General features: G+C 33.8%; 1 protein-coding gene across 4 annotated transcripts in view; it reads right to left on the minus strand.

Annotated features, from left to right (window-relative positions):
• Positions 1-20506, minus strand: part of adgrd1 (adhesion G protein-coupled receptor D1) — a 29754-nt gene extending 9248 nt beyond the window's left edge. For 2 of the 4 annotated variants that reach the window (XM_077715832.1, XM_077715834.1), the window contains exons 1-14: positions 20184-20506; positions 20044-20080; positions 18669-18785; positions 17393-17491; positions 16405-16527; positions 16134-16310; positions 15462-15719; positions 14184-14251; positions 12916-13065; positions 12794-12844; positions 11664-11790; positions 10853-10960; positions 9183-9258; positions 7719-7860 (exon numbers count right to left, since the gene is read on the minus strand). In XM_077715832.1, the coding sequence (XP_077571958.1) occupies positions 7719-7860; positions 9183-9258; positions 10853-10960; positions 11664-11790; positions 12794-12844; positions 12916-13065; positions 14184-14251; positions 15462-15719; positions 16134-16310; positions 16405-16527; positions 17393-17491; positions 18669-18785; positions 20044-20080; positions 20184-20237 (1587 nt within the window). In that variant the 5' untranslated portion in view covers positions 20238-20506. The remainder of the gene's footprint in view (positions 1-7718; positions 7861-9182; positions 9259-10852; positions 10961-11663; positions 11791-12793; positions 12845-12915; positions 13066-14183; positions 14252-15461; positions 15720-16133; positions 16311-16404; positions 16528-17392; positions 17492-18668; positions 18786-20043; positions 20081-20183) is intronic. The other 2 variants (XM_077715836.1, XM_077715835.1) reach the window with 2 other exon arrangements.
• Between the last annotated feature and the right edge of the window lie 1107 nt (positions 20507-21613).

Consider the following 21613-nt stretch of genomic DNA (forward strand, 5'->3'; position numbering starts at 1 on the left):
TTTTATATCAATTATTTTAAAGCAAAAACTAAGGATAATTTTTTTAATTTGTTATTTCTGTTTATTTTTTTGGTTAAAAGTTACAACAAAAAGGGAAACAATATTTATAATAGTACTTTTCTGGAACGGAAATAAAAAAAAAGTATTTTATTTGAAGTATTTGACAAAAGGAAAAAACTAAATATTTTCTCACTTCTATCTTTCACTATGTACTTTTTTTTTACACAATATTATGTTTAATCTGCACACCCACAATGATGGGGACACCACATATGATGGCATGGAAAGCTGATATGTGGACTCTAAAAAATAAGGAGAAGAAGCTTTAAATACTTGGAGTCCCGTTTAAGAAAACCAGGCTATAATTGGTACTTTGTAAATCGTCACTTAGTAGTGTTATAGTTGCTTTCCGCAATTGCTGTGCAATGAAAGACGGCTAATTATGTGCACTAAGTACTAAATAGGATCCTTATTTTGTGGGAATGGCTTCATATATTGATGAAAACCTGGTATGAATCATACTCTGATGTGAATATATAGTACTATAGCGAAAAATTAAAAAGTCAATATACAATGTATAAAAAGATACACTTGGTTTTGTGTACTTTTTCCCATTAGAGAACAAAAATGGAGTAAATATAACTTCTATATTTTGCTTTTTAAAGCCAAATTTTGTAATTTGTGATGTGAAAAGCCTCAATTGAAGAACAAATTTAGTTGGCAGAATAAAAAAACAATAAAAATGGATAAATATGAGCCAAATCACCCCAAATCATCTCAATTTCATCTTCCACAAGTTGCATATGAATCCCTTTACTAATTTTTAAAGTATTTTTAAACACAAGTATTCCATTCAACATAACCTCCGTAAGTTTTACCAACTAGCGTCGGCAATTACCATTTTAGCCACGCCCACAAACCAATACCCAGACTAAAATAAACTCTCAGAAGAAAAATTGGCACAAGTTTAGGTAAAAATACGAAAAAAATATGTTTTTTTTTCACCCAGTTGAATCACAATGTAAATTTTCCTCAACTCCAAAATGCAAATGGTTGACTTTTCTCTTTCTCCATCTATTCCTAACATCTGACATCATTCACCATGAGCCACAAAGTAGTCTGCAAATTAACACACCACACACACACACACACACACACACACACACACACACACACACACACACACACACACACACACACACACACACACACACACACACACACACACACACACACACACACACACACACACACACACACACACACACACACACACACACACACACACACACACACACACACACACACACACACACACACACACACACACACACACACACACACACACACACACACACATTTTTCTTATTGCCTCATGGAGAAACTGTTACTGCATAATAAAAAATATCATAGTTCCATCATCTAATGTACATTTACATAAACTGAATCATTAAGGATTAAAGTATACCTTCCCAAAATGAGGTTATTTTTACATTGCTATTTGTGAAAAGGGGGAAAAATATTTTACATTAAAATATAATCAAATCTGGATTATAATTTCAAATAAAATGACTTGCACATATGTTTTTAATATCATGTATAAATTGCTCATTTTCACAATCAATAATTGTAATTTTTTACTCATTTTTTTCTGCATTTTCAGTTCAAAAATAATTTTGTAAAATCTAAAAATATATTTAAAAAAAACTAAAATAAACATTGTTTTAGATCTATAAGAAACTGAATTTTCAGAGCTTTTAATCCAGTTATTTTAATCCATTTATAAACAAAAAATCTAAACATTACAACTAAAATGGTCCATCCCACCTGAAACCAAATTGACATACAAACACATTTTTTTTGTCTTTTTAAATGGTTGAACCCTCCATTTTTCTCAAAAAAAAATGTCTCCAACTTTGCTTACACAGCATATCATTAAAACTAAAGCATTATGGAATACACGAATTACTTAAGAACCATTATTCTCCCAAGCTCTTTCATTGTTTACACACATCATTGTTGACTTTAAACTCCCACTATCCATTTTGCCCCAACATTTATTTTATCAATCCTTTCCTTGGCTTTATCCCAACATCTTTTGTTCCCTCCCTTGATTATTACCTTGTTTGTTTGTCCATTTTCCTGTGTTTTGAATCACCTATCAGCTTTTCACTTCCCACAAACCCACCCTAAATTTAGCCCCTAAAACTCCACCCTAATCTCACAGCCATTCTTCCATCTTTAAACATCAAAATATTAATATTTCCGCCTTTAATTTGTCATGCGTTTCTACTTTTACGACTTAGTTACAATACTGCTTAGATTGGCTTAGTTATTTTATTTTTTTCTTTGTAAAACACCATTTTTTTAACGTTTTTTTGGTGGTAGAACCAGAATGTGGTTTGGAGTTGTTATCCTAGCAATGATGAAGGAACCCAAAAGTCACTGGTGAGTGTTAAAATGCACTTAGAGATCTGGCTAAGCACACCACTTTTTTTGTTCCCGGGTGTCCTATAAGGCCCGAATACCCCCCCAAACCTCTCAAAACTGCACCCCCATCCTAGCCAAAAGTACAGCTGCTTGCTCCAAGTCTTTATTAACAACAGAAGGCGAGCAAACACCATGGTGGAAATTCCTCTGAGCCTTGTAAGAGGAAAAGCCAGTGAGTAAGAGAAAAAGTTAGCGGGCTATTATGAACGACAGGGTAATAATAGAAGATATATGCTTTATTTATTTGTGTTTTAGTAATTTAAGTTTTTGCTTTTTCTTTGTATTTTTTTTCAAATTAATCTATTTTTTTATGTATTTTAATATCTTGTCATCAAAATGCTAAATAAAAATGGTGGCAATTAGTCTATTTAATAAAAAAATATTATTTTTTTAATTCTAGTTTGATATTTTTTAAATTATATTTTAAGATTTTTTTTTAATTATATGTTTTGATTTTTTAAATTATATTTTTTGTTTTTTAATTATATTTCTAGATTTTTGTTATATATTTTTATATTTTTTTTCATATATACTTTTATATATATTTCTTATATATTTTTTTATATATTTTTATGTGTTTCTTGGATATTTTTTAATATATTTTCATATGTATTTCTTATATTTTTTTTAAATATTTTATATGTATTTCTTATATATTTTTAATATATTTTTACAAGTATTTCTTATATATTTGAATATTTTATTATTTCTTTATTGAGTTTAAATATCACAACTGTATTTTGCTATCATACATTTTTGTACAATTTACCCTCCAAGGGCCGAATACACTCATCAAAAAGCCACATGTGGCTCATGAGCCATAGGTTTCCTACCGCTGGGGGGTCTGGTTTGCGAAGGGGTCATAAGTTGGGGTGTGTAAAACAGAAATAAGATTGTGCACAAATCTATAAGGGAATATTTAAGCAATACAATATGGAGTCCAGTTAACCTGAAACTTAATTTTACAACCCTGATATAAACTCTCAATTTGAGTGAGCTCATAATGTCGGGGGACAAGCAATATGATGCGCAGCTGTGGTTATGGCTCAGTCCATATGAGTTGGACGATCAAAACTAGACGTGTTGATAGCCACGCGCGGGACACGAGGAAAATTTGTCAAAATAAAATAAAGCCAAGACGTTTTTTTGGGGGGGGGGGGTGCATAAGTTTAACAACTAGGTGACGTTAGTTCAGATCTTGGTCATGAATTTGGCACTTTTCCACAAATTTATTTTAGTTCCCACAGGGTTTTAATTGAAAAATTGCGTCATGTTATAGTGCGCAAAATACGGTAATTTACGTAGAACAGGGGTGTCGGACTTGGGTTGGTTTGTGAGGCGCTTTAACGTCAACTTGATTTCATGTGGGCCGTTTTAGATATAATATTTAGTTGTTTTTATAATAAATGGATTAAAAGAACTGGATTAAAACTTCTGAATATTCAGTTTTTTAAAGAACTAAAACAATGTTTTATTTAGATTTTTTAAAATATATTTTTAGATTTTACAAAATGATTTTTGAACAAAAAAAAAGAAAAAAAAAGATTAAAAAATGACAATTATTGATTTAAAAGTGGGGGAAAATCAGGAAATTTAATATATAGCTTTTTTAAAATATATTTTTAGATTTTACAAAATTGTTTTTGGACTAAAAACACAGAAAAAAATGAAAAATTTAATATAAATCTATACACTTCATTTGAATTTGATCCTAAAACAGAAAGTCAGCACTCATGATTTACTTTCCCGGGCCCCAAAAAAAATGATCTGGCGGTCCAGATTTGGCCCACGGGCCACCACTTTGACACACCACAATGCGGCTTTTCATTTTCTGGTTACCTATTCCCATTTGTTGTTTTACAAACTCACCAAACTAATGCCCTTTTAGACATTTGGATGGAAAACATGTTTTCATTTGTGACCTCATTCATAATCTCTACTAATGTCGTAAATGGTTCCATCAATCTTCTTCATAGTGACTCTTGGTGAGAAGATAACATTGTCAGTGATCTGCGTGAAGAATTAATGTTTAACCGTACAGCCTAATTCCTCCTCCTCCTCCTCCTCCCACCTCACGGAGTCGACCTCCACCCGAACAAGTGAGACAGCGCTACTAAATCTCCGACCTCGCCAGGTTCTAATCAACATTAAAGCTGAGTGGTGTGAGAAAGCTTGTGGGCCTCCCAAACTCCAAAACATTTTCTCTGGGAACTCAAGTAGGCCAACCCCATGCCATGCCATGCAATGTGTGACCTCATCGCTTTGTTACTCTTACATCAATCAAGAGTGGATGGTCAACAACTACACGATGCAACATTTGACCCAACATGGGTTAAAGTAAGGGTGTCAGACTTGGGTTAGTCCGCGGGCCGCGTTAACGTCAACTTGATTTCAAGTGGGCCGGACCATTTTAGATATAATATTTAGAATTTTTTATGTTTTATAAATGGATTAAAAGAACTGGATTAAAAGCCCTGAATATTCAGTTTTTTTATAGATCTAAAACAATGTTTATTTTAGCTTTTTTAAAATATATTTTTAGATTTTACAAAATTATTTTTGAACTAAAAACTGAAAAAATTGATTAAAAAATGACAATTATTGATTTAAAAGGGGGAAATGAGGAAATTTAATATACATTTATACTTATATTTTAATTTGACCCTAAAACAGAAAGTTGGAACTCATGATTTACTTTCCCGGGCCGCACAAAATGATGCGGCGGGTCAGATTTGGCCCCCGGGCCACAACTTTGACACCTGTGGTCTAAACCGACTCGATTTCATGTGGGCCGGACCATCTTAGATATAATATTTTTATTTTTTTTATTTTTTATAAATGGAATAAAAGCCCCGAATATTCAGGTTTTTATAGATCTAAAACAATGTTCATTTTAGCTTTTTTTAATATATTTATTGATTTTACAAAATGCTTTTTGAACTAAAAAAAAACAGAAAAAATTGATTAAAAATTACAATTATTGATTTAAAAGGGGAAAAATCAAGTTAATTTAATATACATCTATACTCTTCATTTTAATTTGACCCTAAAACAGAAAGTCAGCCATCATTATTTACTTTCCCGGGCCACACAAAATGATGCACCGAGCCATATATGGCCCCCGAGCCGCCACTTTGACACACATGGGTTAAATCCTCACTCGAGGCCATCTGATAAGGAAACCAGGTGACATTTGGGACCAGACTTAAACCATCGCCATAACAACAGCGAACCCAAAGGAAAACTTCCACTGTACATTTCCTCTACGGACATTCACATTCAGTCTCCAAGCAAAGTTTTAATGAAGTCGCCGGGTGCTTAAACAAAGACGTCAAGCTGCAAATCACTAAGTCTCCACCGCTGGTGCTACGAGAGCATTTAGAAACGAGCAGGGTGGTCATTCAGTTTTTACTAAATCAGGTCAGCGCAACAGAGAAAAGCAACACTCTGGACAATTTCACAGTTAAAGACACATGTCCAATTGCAAAGGAGCTATATTTAAATTATCTGATTATTATAGATAGACAAATGTACTTTGGTATACTCCAGGGTGGGAAACTAAAAAACTAACTCTAGATCTCAGTCTGCAGAAGGTCCACATTTTGTGGACTTTCTGTGTGTGGCTCCAGTTTTTTTTAACTACCGTATTTTCACGACTATAAGGCGCACCGCATTATAAGGCGCACCCTCAATAAATTTTTTAAAATTTTTTTCCATATATAAGGTGCACTGTATTATAAGGTGCACTGTATTATAAGGCGCACTGCCTATTTTGGAGAAAATTTAAGACTTTTAAGTGCGCCTTATAGTCGTGAAAATACGGTAATTGCTATTGACTTCCAGGTATGAACTACACAGTCACCTCTAGAGCCAGCCATTGTTGATGTTTTGGATGTTTTGTATAAAATCTTGCAGTGGGGGAGGAGCTATATGATGGAAGATTTTGTAAACTAAGATGGCCTCTGCATATTTAACAGTATTGTTTCAGTTCAGGCGTTTGTGTTTTTTTAATATCCGACAGTGGTGGTTTTTAGTTTTTGGTTTGCTGTTTTTTTCAATATATAAGGCGCACTGGATTATAAGGCGCACTATCTATTTTGGAGAAAATTTAAGACTTTTAAGTGCGCCTTATAGTCGTGAAAATATGGTAGTTCGACAATGTATTATGTGTCTTGTATCTGTCTTGCTACTGCAACCAAGAAATTTCCTGAAAACGGGATTAAATAGCTAAATTGAAAAGTAGAAGTATAATACAAACATGAGATTTATTGTGAATAATCTCTTAGAGGTTATATTAGTAATAATTTGAATATTAACAAGCCATGTGTGGAAAAAAAGAGTTTCAAATTGTCATGCTAATCAGCCAATAAAATTGCAGCGTCCACATTTATTCCAACGAGCTAAATTATTGGATTGGATATTTTGTTTTAATTTTATTGTATTCATTCAAATTATTGTAAATAAAGAGGACTATTTTTGCATTTAATTTTTTTCCATGCCGTTTTTCCTCACTAGGGTCATTGAATTGGTCACTAGAATCTTAATTAATCAATTAAAAACCAAATTAAGTCCTTCAACATATAAATGAGTTAGAATCGAACTACGAAAATCTTTAAAAATCACAAATTCACATGAATAAGTGATTTTTATAAGTGAACCATAGTTATTGCATTTGCCTTAAAAACAAATACTCCAAGTCTGATACTTTTATAAATAAGAAATTCACTTGAATAAGTAATTTATATATATTTGAACCAAAGCTCTGGTATTTCCCTTAAAAAACAGATACTTCAAGTCTAACACAGTCATACAAAACTTCCATTCTTACAACAGTCTTGCTAATATCAAAACAACATTTAAAAAACCCATTTAACAAAACACTCCTTAACCTTTAAAACCAGCTTTGTTATTTCAATGAATAATAAACGAAAAAGTAGAAATTGAACGTCTAGCAACTGTTAATACAAACAAAATAGAGGAGGAAAGTGATATATTAGCAAATGACTTTTCATAATGAGTCAACACTCTTCTTGAGGGTAAAATGAATAAGACGAGTTGGAATGAATGGAGTTAATTTTTGATAAGGTGGGAGTTCCACACCCAGACTGGAAAACCCAAAATGATGCATTTTTTTCCCCCCTAGCATGACTGACCCATTTACAGTTAATGGAAACATCAAGACATTGAGACGGGAAGATGGAAATTGGAGTACGGCATTAGATTCTTACCAAAGTGTGGGTAAGAACGATCTTGATAAGTGGAGATCCTGATAAGTTGACCGATAGGGCCGGTGACGGTTCTACGTTCAGAGAAATTAAGGAGCTGGCCACTTGGATTTTATGGTCCTTGAAATGAGAAGCTTCGTTAATCCTGGAAATAAAAAATGGAAAGGTTTTAGGAAAGGGTGAAGAAATGGATTGAATGAAGAGGTTTAAATGGGATTAATCGATATTGACGTTAACGTTTATTGAAGGTGGCAAAGCGACTTTAAGACGGATATTTTTCTATTTCACTAAAATTTTATGATACTAAGAGTCCCTGGTGTGTATAGCAGATAAATAAAACAATCGACTCAAATGAAAGCATTGGCATTGTTGGTTGAAAATGTCATGACATTTTCAGTGTGATGGAAATTTGACACTAATGTTCGCTAATACTTTGCCAAATTGCCAAAGGAAGTTTTTTTTTCGATTTAACAGATAAAAACAAAATGTGTACCATATCTTCCGGACTATAAAGACACACTTTTTTTTCGTAGTTTGGCTGGTCCTGCGACTTATATGTTATTTATTTTTTATATTTTGGCCTCCAAATGGATGTAAGTTGTGTTTTTTGGCTATAGTTGTTTAATATATTACATATAGAACTGCATATTTTGTCTATATATGTGTATATATGTATATGTATACATGTATATATGTATACATGTATATATGTATATGTATATATGTGTATATATCTATGTATGTATGTATGTGTGTGTATGTGTGTGTGTGTATGTGTGTGTATGTATGTATGTATGTATGTATGTATGTATGTATGGATATGTATGTATGTATGGATATGTATGTGTATGTATGTGTATGTATATGTATGTATATGTGTATGTGTATATATATATATATATATATATATATATATATATATATATATATATATATATATATATATATATATATATACATACATATATATACAGACATATATATGTATATATACACATATATTTTTTCTTCTTCTGTTGTGCATTGTTTGGTTAGACTTTTACTCCGAACAATATAGTTAATTTGGACAGAAACCAAATAAATGATCATGGCCATGTAATTATTTTCCACAATTACTGTCCAATATAAAGTATACAAAATGAGTAAGATAGGAAAATAACGTCACATGAATTAAAAATATAACAACTGTAATCCGAAGCAAAAACAAGCCGACTTTTCTCCATAATGGAGCCACATCGCTAATAGCAGGGTGTATCGGTCACTGGAACTTGAGTGTTGAGATATAAGATAGGCCAAAGGGGGGCTAGATAAGACCCCCTGACTCCAGGAATTGGCTATTCAGGAAACACGGGGGCGCCTCGGACTGAGCGTACAGGAAGTCCATACAAAGCTTAAGTAACTTGGAACTGCCCGCAATAATCAGCAGAAACATTTGTGTTGGCCAAAGAAATTGACGTGACATTTTACCTGGTCTCGGTAGGGCTGATTTCTTTGTAGTAGCTGTGCATGTTGTGGTAAAAGAGACCCACAATGGTGGTTTGGGCTGATGAGAAAAAAACAAAAGGGCATACATAGCCCAATGGATCGGGGGGGCAAAAAATGTCAAGCAAACCTGCAAAAATGCTCATATAGAAGAGAAGTTAATTAACACCCATTTGTTGATATGTGCTGATGATGGACTCTAAATAGAACTTTTGAATATTTCGTAGCTTGGTGAAAAGAAGGAGGTTGGGAAGGCAATTCTTAGTTTAAGATGAACGTGGTGATGTTTCCAGTGGGAGTTGAGGGTTAAGTTGACCTACCCTAATCGGAGGAATTATCAATAATGGTCCTACTTTAAGGCTGTAACGTAAACAATGGAAGTGCAGGAAGTCTTTCATTTGCCTTTTCCTCTTTTCAAAGGGTTTTTACTTTGTTTGGGTCGTGTTAGATCCATGTTTTGGAGCATTTTATGGAGATAAATTAGTGATTTTCCCTAGAGCTCAGGGGTGTCAAAAGGTATTTTTGTCATGGATAGCATGAGTGAATATGTTTTTAAAAATATTTATTTATGTTGTTTAGTTGTTTGTGTTGTTTTAAGGGGGAAAATATGCTGATCTGTTTTTTAAATATGTCATAAATATTCTCTTTTAATTTATTATTTTTAATTTATTTTTTTAAATGTTACAAAAAAGTGAAACAATATTGTTCATACTTTACTGAAACTGAAATTAAACATAAAAAATATTATGTTTTATTTCAACTATTTTAAAAAGGAGTACAAACTAAATATTCTATTTTAATTTGTTATTTTATTTTATTTTTTTAAGTTACAAACAAGAAGGGAAACAATATTGGTCATACTTATCTGATATATAAACATAAAACAATATTATTATTATTATTTTTTTAATTATTATTATTATATTGTATATCAAATATTTTAAAAAGGAACAAAAACTAAAAAAATCTCTTAATTTGTTATTTCTGTTTGTTTTTTATGTTAAAAAACCTACAAAGAAAAAGGGAAACAATATTTATAATACTATTTTTCTGCAAATGGAAATATAAAAACGCATAAAAAATGTATTTTATTCAAAATATTTGATTTAAGGACAAAACCCAAAATATTCTCTCACTTCTATCCTCCTCAATCTTACACTCTGTACTACGATTATCAAATTTTAAGAAAAAAAACAAAGTCAATGCACATATTAAGTAAATAAATAAAAAAAATGCTACTATGCTAAACAAAATGATATGTTAGCTTACATCTGCTCCCCTGGTGGTGAGTTTAGCACCTATGCTAAGTGGAGGCAGGTAAAAATGACCTGCACATAAAAATCCAGCACGCTAAAATGTACACCGTAATCGTCGTTCTAAATTCCCCCCAACCTTTTTAACGACAGAGAAAAAAGAGGACAATGTCACTCTGAATGAAAGCATAATTACTCGTCTTAAAGTCAGCGCTGGAGTTCTACACAAACCCATAAAGTCAAACAAAAGCAATCCTCGAAACAACTAAACCGTAGCATGTCATTAGCTCTAAATCTTAGCCAAGTAATTTAGAGGCTAAAAAAACGTCGGGCGAGAGAGTCTGACACATTCCGACGCCAAAACACGAGGAAGCGGTGACTTTTAGATAAAAGATTACTTACATTGCATGGTGAAAGCCTCCCCGGGTACGGATATGTAGCTTTTTCCCTGAGTGGGGAAGCGGTAATGTGGCAAATTGTAGTTTTCGGGGAATTTCTGCAAAGAATAATCTGCAGAAACGGAAACAAAGATGGGAATGCTGACATATGAAGATAAAAATGAGATCCGGACATCTGTTGATGTGAATGAAAATGAAAAATTCAGGTTTACAGACCACTTATTTTTTGTCTTAACGGTTTTGCCACACCAAGTACAAACAGTGAGTCATTTTTTGCTTACCGTATTTTCACAACTATAAGGCGCACTTAAAAGTCTTAAATTTTCTCCAAAATAGACAGTGCGCCTTATAATCCAGTGCGCCTTATATATGGAAAAAACAGAAAACCAAAAACGAAAAACCACCACTGTCGGATATTAAAAAAAAAAAAAAAACGCCTGAAATGAAACAATACTGTTAAATATGCAGATGCCATCTTAGTTTACAACATCTTCCATCATATAGCTCCTCCCCCACTGCAAGATTTTATACAAAAAAATCCAAAACATCAACAATGGCTGGCTCTAGAGGTGACTGTGTAGTGTGTAGTGCTTCATAACTGGAAGTCAATAGCAATTACCGTATTTTCACCACTATAAGGCGCACTTAAAAGTCTTACATTTTCTCCAAAATAGACAGTGTGCCTTGTAATACAGTGCACCTTATAATACAGTGCGCCTTATATATGGAAAAATATCATTCATTGAGGGTGCGCCTTATAATGCGGTGCGCCTTATAGTCGTGAAAATACGGTATTTGGGGGGGGGGGCACTGACCTGCGACAAATGATGTTCCTCCCAAGGAGATGAGAGAGTTTGGACTGGGTTCCAAGTTAGCCACCATGTGGTCCATCACTCGGTCCACAGTTTCGATTAAGCCGCTAACCACAGAGATTGTGGACTCCTGCAAGGAAAACATTGTTTTTGCAAACTTTATACTCGCAGAGATCAAAAACAAGTGAAATCTTGCAATAAAAACACTGTTGGTGTTAAAGGTTAAAGGAAAAGGGTAGTGGAGACTCGTTGTTTTTATCGTGTGATGAGATGGAATATGAAATTGAAATTTTGCAATAAAAACACTGGATGTTAAAAGTTTGCCTCTGCATAGTTGAAACTGATGACAATCAAAGAGTAGGATTCCGACTGAGGGTTGTACTACGACTCAATGGAAAATGGTAGTCGATACTCGTTGTTTTTATCGTGTGATGAGTCGGAATATGAAATTGAAAGTGTATCAGAAAGGAAATAAATCCTGAAAATGTCGTTATTAACAACTCTTCATTCGAAAGTCATTTGTCTCTTGGTCAAAACAGTCTTGGTAAAATGTTTTGATCGAAACAACAGAATAGGCTACTTCTTGGCTAGTCCAATAGGAACGCTCGAAAAAAATATAGGCTTATATCAGTCATTAAAACTGTATTGACACTTTATTTTTACAAGTAAAAAAGACTACAAATTATGGCTAAGTGAAGTCTCCCTTGAGGCGTTAGTGGGACTTTAAATGGAATTGTTCAATCTTATGAATGCACTTATTTTTGGCTGAAAAGAACCTAGTAAAAAAATTCCTAAAGCATATAAAGTAACCACAGAAGGTAAGGCAATTCATTGAAGGCTATCTTTTGCAATCACCTACATGTGTAACATCTGTTTCAGTTTGCAAAAAAATCAAAACAAGCACATTTATTTTGGAGACTCGCTGTTCTAAAACCACACACTTTCATCTGGCACTATTTTATCTGGATATGAAACTAAGTTTAAGCAGGAATTACATCACAAAATACCTTGTTTCTACATAATAACTATACAGATTCATTTTATACAAACAAGGGTTACGTTAGACTTTTTGTTTGAATTCACAATAAGGGTTTTATTTCGTGGACTTGGAGGTTTGTAAAGAACTGGTTTACCTCTGGTAGTCCAGGACTCAGCAGAACTTCTTCCACGTTTTTGAGAAAAACCTTAAAGTGAAATTATGGATGTTAAATATGCATTTAAAGGTAATTTTCATTGTTTTGGATTGTTTGCAAACCTGTGTCAAGTTGTTGGCTGTGTTGTGAGGAATGGTTTTATTAGGTAAGACCTTAAGAAAGCCTAAAACTGGCATTGAATCAGGATCCCGGGAACCTCGGACCTCCTTGAGCATACCGTCCACCACGGGAAGACTCGCTTGGACGGCTCTCTGAGGAAACAACCAAAATCACGTTTATTATTACAAAGCGGTAACCAGGGAGTTCCACAGAATATGTAATGCAGCAAATTTGCTTGAAATTTGGGTCCAAAAATTTCAATGTTTTTTTTTGTTAGGACTCGTACTGTGAAAAAAATAATAACTTCTCTTTAGTTCAGGGATGGGCAAACTACGGCCCGCGGGCCACATCCGGCCCAATTGGCCTTTTAATCCGGCCCACCGACGTTGTCCAAATAATGTTTTTTTTTCATTTATTTTTATTTTTTATTTATTTATTTTTCTTCCAAGATGGCGTCGTCACGAGGAAGCCAGTGGCAGTAGCTCTGTCCACTCTTATTTGTTTTTGGTTTTTTACAGCCCCTCCTACTTTTTTTTAAAATGACATTTTAATATTTCTTAATACATTCCTATTTACTTTACTCTGTTTTACTTTATACTTTTTACCTTAATGATGAGTGAGTTAATACTTTAGTCCTTTTTATTCTGTTTATGTTTCATTTGTACTGTTAACGGATGCACTTTTTTATATGTATCATATCATGTGCTGAACCCGTCCATCTGTCAAATTTTTTAAGTCAATGTGGGACCCCCTCTGGACCCAAAACGCTATTTTTGCCTATTGTTAAGTCACTTGATCAAGTTGATATTGGAAACTTGATTATATTTGTTGAATTTCTTAGTATATAATCAAGTTTTTTTTAGGCTACATTTATATTGTAAAATAAATTATATATTCTGGGAATTAAACCGAATACTCACTACGATAGTTTCAAAAGTTTTGTTTAGTTCTCTACATTATCCTCATAAAATAAAAAATGATGTTTTATTAGACTTAAAAACTGCTTTTTTGGGGGGATTTGATGAACCCAGTCAAGTTTTTGGTTGAGCTTCAACATTCAAAAAATATGAAGAATGTCAATAGTTAATAACTTTGCAAAAAGAGAAAATTTAGCAGCCAGAACCATGACCTAAATACATTTTTTGGGCATTTTAAGGGACTTTTCAGTTATGTTTCATTTCAAGTCATGACTCATTGATCACTGTGTGAATGATCGTATATTATAAAGAACCACTGGAATCTAACCCAAAGCCAAAATCCATCAACTTACCACAGTTGTCGTAGCGATCGCCACTTCTTTCAAAACACCCGGCGTTGTAGCAGCATCTATCACATGACCTAAACAATTCAAAACATCAAAAATCACAATTACCTCCATTTCTATTTCTACTTTCCTAAATCGGTTCATCCACCAGACAAATTTTCCCCAAACTCAGCCATTAAAACCAATTAAAATATTCACCCACCAATAAAATATTCCAACACACGCTTCTAAGCAATCCTAAAACACATTTTATGTTGCGTTTTAATGAAAACAGCTTGCTGCCAATGCCTAAATATGGATACACTTATTAGTCTGGCTCATTCCTGCCAGTTGTTCTTTGTTTCAATGGAAGATTTAGAGAGTTTGTGTACTCAAGGGAAGTGTAATACTGTTCGGAAATACTACATCAGACTATTTGAATAATAATATGCTATGATTCTGGCCTAAACTAATTAGCAGCGACATTTCAGATGTTGAGCTTGTCGTCTATGGTCATATTTTGCTATAATGTCATCATTCCAGGGGCGGAACAAATGTAAAACAGGCTCAGGTGCAAAGAGTGTCAATGGGCCCCTTATATAGAGTCTTAGTGTAATTTTTAACGTTAAAATGGCGGAGCTTGTTGGCTAATACGAGAGGAGTATATATACTACTTCTCATTGGCAAGTGGTTGTGCGTTATCTTATTGTGAGGACATTTGTGTGCATCATTTTCAGAATATTTTGAAGGGAATACAAAAGTAAACAACCCTCGATAGGTTGCATTTGAAAGTCAGGGTGGAGGCGGAGCCAATAGAGCCAACCTGGGTGAAGAAATGTATCAAAATTTAAAAGAAAATTTCAATTAAGTTTAGTGTAAAGTTAGATTAAATTTATTTTTGAGTGTGTCTGCATCGTAATCTAAGTTCATTTAAATTAGTTTGTGTTATGTTACGAGCACGTTGCCGTGCAAAAAGTGTAATTTTAGTACTATTAAACACATTTTAGTACTATTAAACAGATTTTAGAACTATTAAACCACAGTTTTTTGTTACTTTGTTAATAGATGGCGAATTAGAACAAATAAAAATGTTTTTCCAATCCAAAATCCTGTTTTTGGTGTTTTTTCAGAGAATTGCAACAAACTAATTTGTTTTTAGTTCATTTCTATGGTAAACATTAGCTTGGGATACGAATAAACCGACATACGAGCTCAGTCCTGGAACAAATTAAGCTTGTATCTCAAGGTACCACTGTACCACAAACAACAACAAAAAAAGTACTATCTATTAGCATGTGTTCTTACCTATAGCAGCACTGTAGTACTGAAAAATCTCAGTGGGCAGAAGAGCTCTTTCCCAGATGACAAACTCATCAAAGGCGCCTGTCACATAGTGTCCATAAGTCTTATCATTGCCAGTTCCAATCACCAGATCCGGAAAGGGATCTCCGTAATTTTCAGAAGTGCTGCCATTTTCATCCCCGGCGTTTAAGGTGCCATTTATATAAACCTTCAGACCGGCCGACTTTTTCCAGGTAAAGAGAATATGCGTCCAATAAGCTTCTGAGGGTCACAAGAATAGACAAAAACATTTTTGAGGACTCCCAAGCAATGTTCTTTCAAATTTTTCGTTGGTCTGGGCAGAAAGACAACCTCCCTGAGCGCACTGAGTACCAGTTTCAGTGACATAATTGCTCGTTATGGGCACACCAGTATCACACCTGCCATAAGCAGGTGCATGTTAATGTTCCCTCTAATTTTTCATGTAAAACATGCTGTAAAACACGAAAAACATAAAACTGGACAGAGCTACTGCCACTGGCTACTGTGTAAACAGCGCCATCAGAAGGAAAGGAGTAAAAAAATAAAAATGCATTAAGTTTGGATTTTATTTACTGCGCGCCATATGATTGCTGCTGCGCAGAGAAGACAAGAATAGTGCGCAATTGCGCATAAGCACAGATTTTTTTGTGGTACCTGGAACCTTGATATTGACTTTCCATCTGTGGTTGTTGCCTCGAGTGTAGAACTCCACGTATCCGCCATGAGGATTGGTGTAGACAGAAAAGCCATTCGAGATAACTTTACCCCCAGACGTCACTGCGAAACGGGATTCCGATTCGTGGTTTTTCCAAAAAAAGGAGAATGTGATTCCTACGAGGGGATAAAGACACAAAACCATTTTATAATTGCTATGATTGGATAACATTTACTCCGTTAAGTACACTTTGTACATTTGAATACATACCATCAGGACCACACAATGTTGGGTCACTAATACAAGAATTCTGGTAGCTTCCAAAGTGAAGAAAAGTACCGCCCTTATCTCCATCCAAGTAGATGCCATTATTAACCATTCCTTCAACAATATCTACAACAAAAATCAAGATTGGATTTTAGGATTTGGACATATTAAAGACAAAAGTGACTATAAACTACATCCCAATGAAAAAAAAACTCTTTAAAACACAACATATTAACCATTTATAGTAAATAATTTCTAATATTATGCAGTTATGTTCTTTTTTTCAGGGATTTTAAATATAATTTAAGTATGTAACATTTTCCATATTATGCAGTTATGTCCTTTTTTCAGGTATTTTAAATATACTTGAACTATGTAATATTTTTAGTTATACTATACATCTGCCTTCTATGTTTTGGTTAGTTTTCTTTAAAAAAAATCATATTTTTGTATTGGGCAGTCCAATGGACGAGTGGTTAGCGAGTTGGCCTCACAGTTTTAGGGTCGAGGGTTCGATTCCTGGTTGGTTCTCACTGTGTGGACTTTGCATGTTTGCCTTGGAAGTGCGTGGGTTTTTTCTGGGTACTCCAATTTCCTCCCACATTCCAAAAATATGCATGCTAGGCTAGGCTAGCTAGTTGAACACTCTAAATTGCCCTAAGGTATGATTGGTCGTTTGTCAACTCGTGCCCTGTGATTGGCTAGCTACCAAATCGGGGTGTTGCCCTACTTGGTGCCTGTAGTTAGCTGGGAGGGGCTCCAGCACCCCCACTTCCCTTGTAGGGATAAATTTAGTACTGCCAATTTCCAAATAAGTATTTTCATTATTTATTTTCCCAAAAAATCAGGGTTAACATTAAGCTACATGGATGCAGATAGAAATTAGTCAGAAAATGGATGAAATGTTTGCGGGGGTGAAGGTGACACAGGTGGTATGACTGTGATAATGAATATGTGTGTGGATGTTTGGGGTGGGGGGGTTGATTCTCACCTACTGTTGCAGAAATGTTAGTGTAGGCAGAGTCATTGGTATACACATATGAAGTGTTATGGGAGGAATTGAGCACAGTGTGCTTGTGGATTCTGAGAGCTGGACAAAGACAATGGAGAGACAGTGATGTGATTGACACCTAAATGGACACAATAGAGGAGATGGTGAAAGACAAAGGACAACCAGAGAGACATGATGCGCAGGTATGAGACAGAGAGTGATGCTGAGCTAAGTGTGGGTTTTGCATGACATTCTCAAGTCTATACCCGATCCCTCTGAAAACTTCATATTATTCGAAATACAACAATGTTTGACCACATGACTAAAAGTACACAAACATTTTTTTGGCTCATGGACTTCAATTCACATTTATTTGGGATTTTACGTCATGATTTATGCGAAAGGGGTGTCAAATGTACGGTCCGCGGGCCAGAAGTGGCCCACCGGTGGGTCTGATACGGCCCGTGGGATGTATGGAATTAAATGCTTTCATTTTTTTTTTTTACGGGGTGTCGCAAAAGAACACATTTTTGTGTACGCTACTGCACTTTCTATCCGCAATATCATTGGTTCATTCACTCCCTACCATCAAAACAGAACATTTAATTAGTTAATAAGGAACATAAATGCCCTAATACCTCCAAAAAGTAACCTGGAATTTCCGAAATATCAGCAAAAACTGACAAACGAATAAGAAGCATCCTGCAAGGTCCTTCAAAATTAATAGGAAATCATCCAAAGTGTACCAAAAGTGACCTGAAAGTATCCAAAATTGACCAAAAGTGACCAAAGGTGACCTGAAATCATTGAAAATTGACCAAAAGTGACCTGAAATCATCCAAAATTGACCAAAACTGACCTGAAAGTATCCAAAATTGACCAAAAGTAACCTGAAAGTATCCAGAATTTACCAAAAGTGACCTGAAAGTATCCAAAATTGACCAAAAGTAACCTGAAAGTATCCAAAATGTACCAAAAGTGACCAGAAAGTATCCAAAATGTACCAAAAGTGACCAGAAAGTATCCAAAAGTGACCAGAAAGTATCCAAAATTGACCAAAAGTGACCTGAAAGTACCCTAAAATTACACAAAATGAACTTTTGGGCCAAAAATAAGTTTTCCCGGCCTGCCAACCAATCTGAGTTTGACACCCCTGCATTCGATCATTTCGAAAAGTGTGGTGATTATAGTAGAAAAACATGAATGAGGTCATGCATGGATGGTTCACACAGAAAAACACAGTTTTTTTGGTGATCCAGAGGTGAGATACACATACTTATATTACTTCCGTTAACATAACCTGGTCTGTTTCCATTCTGGTCAAATAGTCCGTGGATCCCATCCACAGCGTCCAGAGGCCAATAATGTGCCGCAGAAGACAAGACTTTTAAGCCTGGGAGAAACAATTTGGGGGTTAATGTGGATTTCCAGAGATAAATAGTCCATTTTTAAAATGTAATTCCCTTGTTTTTTTTGGGTTAAATTAGAATTGACGGGAAAATCTATTAAAAAAAGGCATCGTATCAACCAATCAAATGCATTTATGGTCATCATACACAGCTGTGTATAACTAAATTTGTGGTACTACTCCATAAAGTACACTTTTCCAGTAAAAAAAAACCATAAATAAGTCCTAAAAATATATAAAAAAAATCACATCCTGGCAAGGTAAATTCTAAAATATCACACAATCTAAGATTTTGCACATTGTTATTGAACAATAATCCAAAAATGTTGATTTTTTATTTTTTTAAAGAAACGGTTTGGTTTTTTTGCTCTGGAACAATAAAAAAAACATAACAGTTAGTAGGAAGACATATTAATTTGTAATTTCTATATACAATAACTATTGAAGGGTATCTTATGTGTTGCTATTTGGAAGTCAAGTGTGTATATGTCAGGGGTATGGAAGCTATGGCTCGGGAGCCACATGTGGCTCTTTGGAGGGGTGCATCTGGCTCTTGGCTAACCTGTGAGCTAAAATATGGAAAAATAGCTGAGATATTACATCTAGAACTGCTTTAATCTTCTTTTTTTTGCAGTATACTCATCTGGAATGCATCCTCTCATTGATTGGCAACAGCATAAGAATATTTTTTTTAAAGATAGTCATTTTTTTCCACTTTAAAAGTGGTGAAATTACAAAAAGAAAAATAGAAAAGACACTCGTTTACATGTATGTATTTTGACTTTTAAATTCATAGTATGGCTCATAATAAATACTATTGGAAAATATGAATTGTCTGTGGCTCTCTTCGTCATTTAAAAGTAAAAATACATGAAAATGTGAGCATTTATTATTAATTCCACCACTTTAAAGTAAAAAAAAGTCTGAATTCTTTTGAGAACATTATTTTACTGTCTTTAATCAATGAGTATCAATGATAGTATGCATGCAGAAGATAAAAAATATGATTTAATGACGAAAAATATGATTTAAAAAGGCGCTAGACATAGTTTCGGCGCCACATTGCCGGCGTGACGCTCCCATTGGTGCGTTCTGGACTCATATTTTACCACACAGGTTCACGGAGAGCCATATACACCCATCAAAAGAGCCACATATGGCTCCCGAGCCATAAATTCCCTACTCTTAACCTAAAACAATAACTTTGGGGGAAAATATATGTTCACATGTCAAAAATATCTACCTGGATGCTTGAGCTGATGCTCCATTTGGGCATAAACCTGAAAAAAAAACACATTTATAATACTTGCCAATCACTACAAAGCCAAAAAAGCAATATTTCATGTAATTAAATCACACTTAACATTTAAAAATATGACTTACCTTAACAGATGAGAAAAAAACAGCCAATAATTTAATTCCTAGAAAAAGATCCATGATTACTGGTTAAAAAAAATATCATTTAAATCACACAATTACATCCACAAGTAAAAAAAAAAATGATTCCAGGAAAGGTCACCCATTACTCCAAAGGAAATCTTTTAGAGGAAAACCACTTGAATGAAGAATGAAGAATAATTCAGTTGTTTAAATGAAAAAAATGATTTTTTTAATATCATTTTAAGTTTAAAAAAGGAGAAAAGAATCCTAATATACACACGAGGAATCGTTGTAGTGTGCTCAAGTGTGTGAACTGACTGACTGAGTTGGAGTTGAATGTTGGAAGGGAGAAAAAAAAGTACTTTTTAGAGGTTTTGAGGAGGGGCGTTGGACCAGTGACTGAGTTGATGACGTTATTTTTACATACAGATTTGGCAGGATGGATTACTACTCAAACACTGTAGTAAATACTATATATTTTTTCAGATATAGGGGTTGTTTCAAAAAGCCACACTCATCATAAAGTATGATTTTACTCAATTAAAGTGAAAAAATGCACTATGATGTGCGAATAAACTCAAAGACACACTGGTTATTCTTAATATGTTCAAAATAATGTCGTATTTTATCCTCCTTTGGAAGTATACAGCGATATTTTTTTGTATTTTGGATTCGATTTTGTATTTTTTAACATTTAGTGATACAGTGACACCTGGCGGTTGGTTTAGTACTCGCATTCAATTTATCATTTAACAACCGTTATTTTGATACTGAACGTCTCTTGAAATGCACATTAATTACAATAATTGACGTTTTTTTTCTTCTTTTGAAATGTATCATGCAGTATAACATGGAGGTTTAATCAAATATTTATGTTGTTGACTACTTTTTACTGTTTATTATTATATAGACTACTAATTTATTATTTCTTATTGATGATTTATTTATTATTTTTTTGATGATTGATTTATTATTTTATTGACGATTGATTTATTATTTTTTTAAAGATGTATTTGTTATTTTTATTGATGATTTTTAAATTATATTTATTGGTGATTTTTAAATTATTTTTATTGATGATTTATTTATAATCGTTATTGAAGATTCATTTATTATTTTTATTGATGATTGATTTAATATTTTTAGCGATTTTTTATGTATTATTATTTGATCATTATTTATTTGTACACTTCAGGCTAAAGCTTTAAATCACATTATACTTATAAAATGACAAACATCTTATAATTCAAATAAATTATTTGAATTAAGTATGGATTTATTTCATATCTAACCATTCTCTATCTTATTTCATCCCATTGGAAATACAGTGCAAATTTTGTAATGTTGGATTCATACATGTGCCCAAACAGTGACGCCTAGCGGCCATTGTAATAATCACACCCCATTTATCATTTACCATCCATTATTCATTC

The sequence above is a fragment of the Stigmatopora nigra genome, chromosome 4 (genome assembly GCF_051989575.1).
Source record: "Stigmatopora nigra isolate UIUO_SnigA chromosome 4, RoL_Snig_1.1, whole genome shotgun sequence".
Classification (NCBI taxonomy): Eukaryota; Metazoa; Chordata; class Actinopteri; order Syngnathiformes; family Syngnathidae; genus Stigmatopora; species Stigmatopora nigra.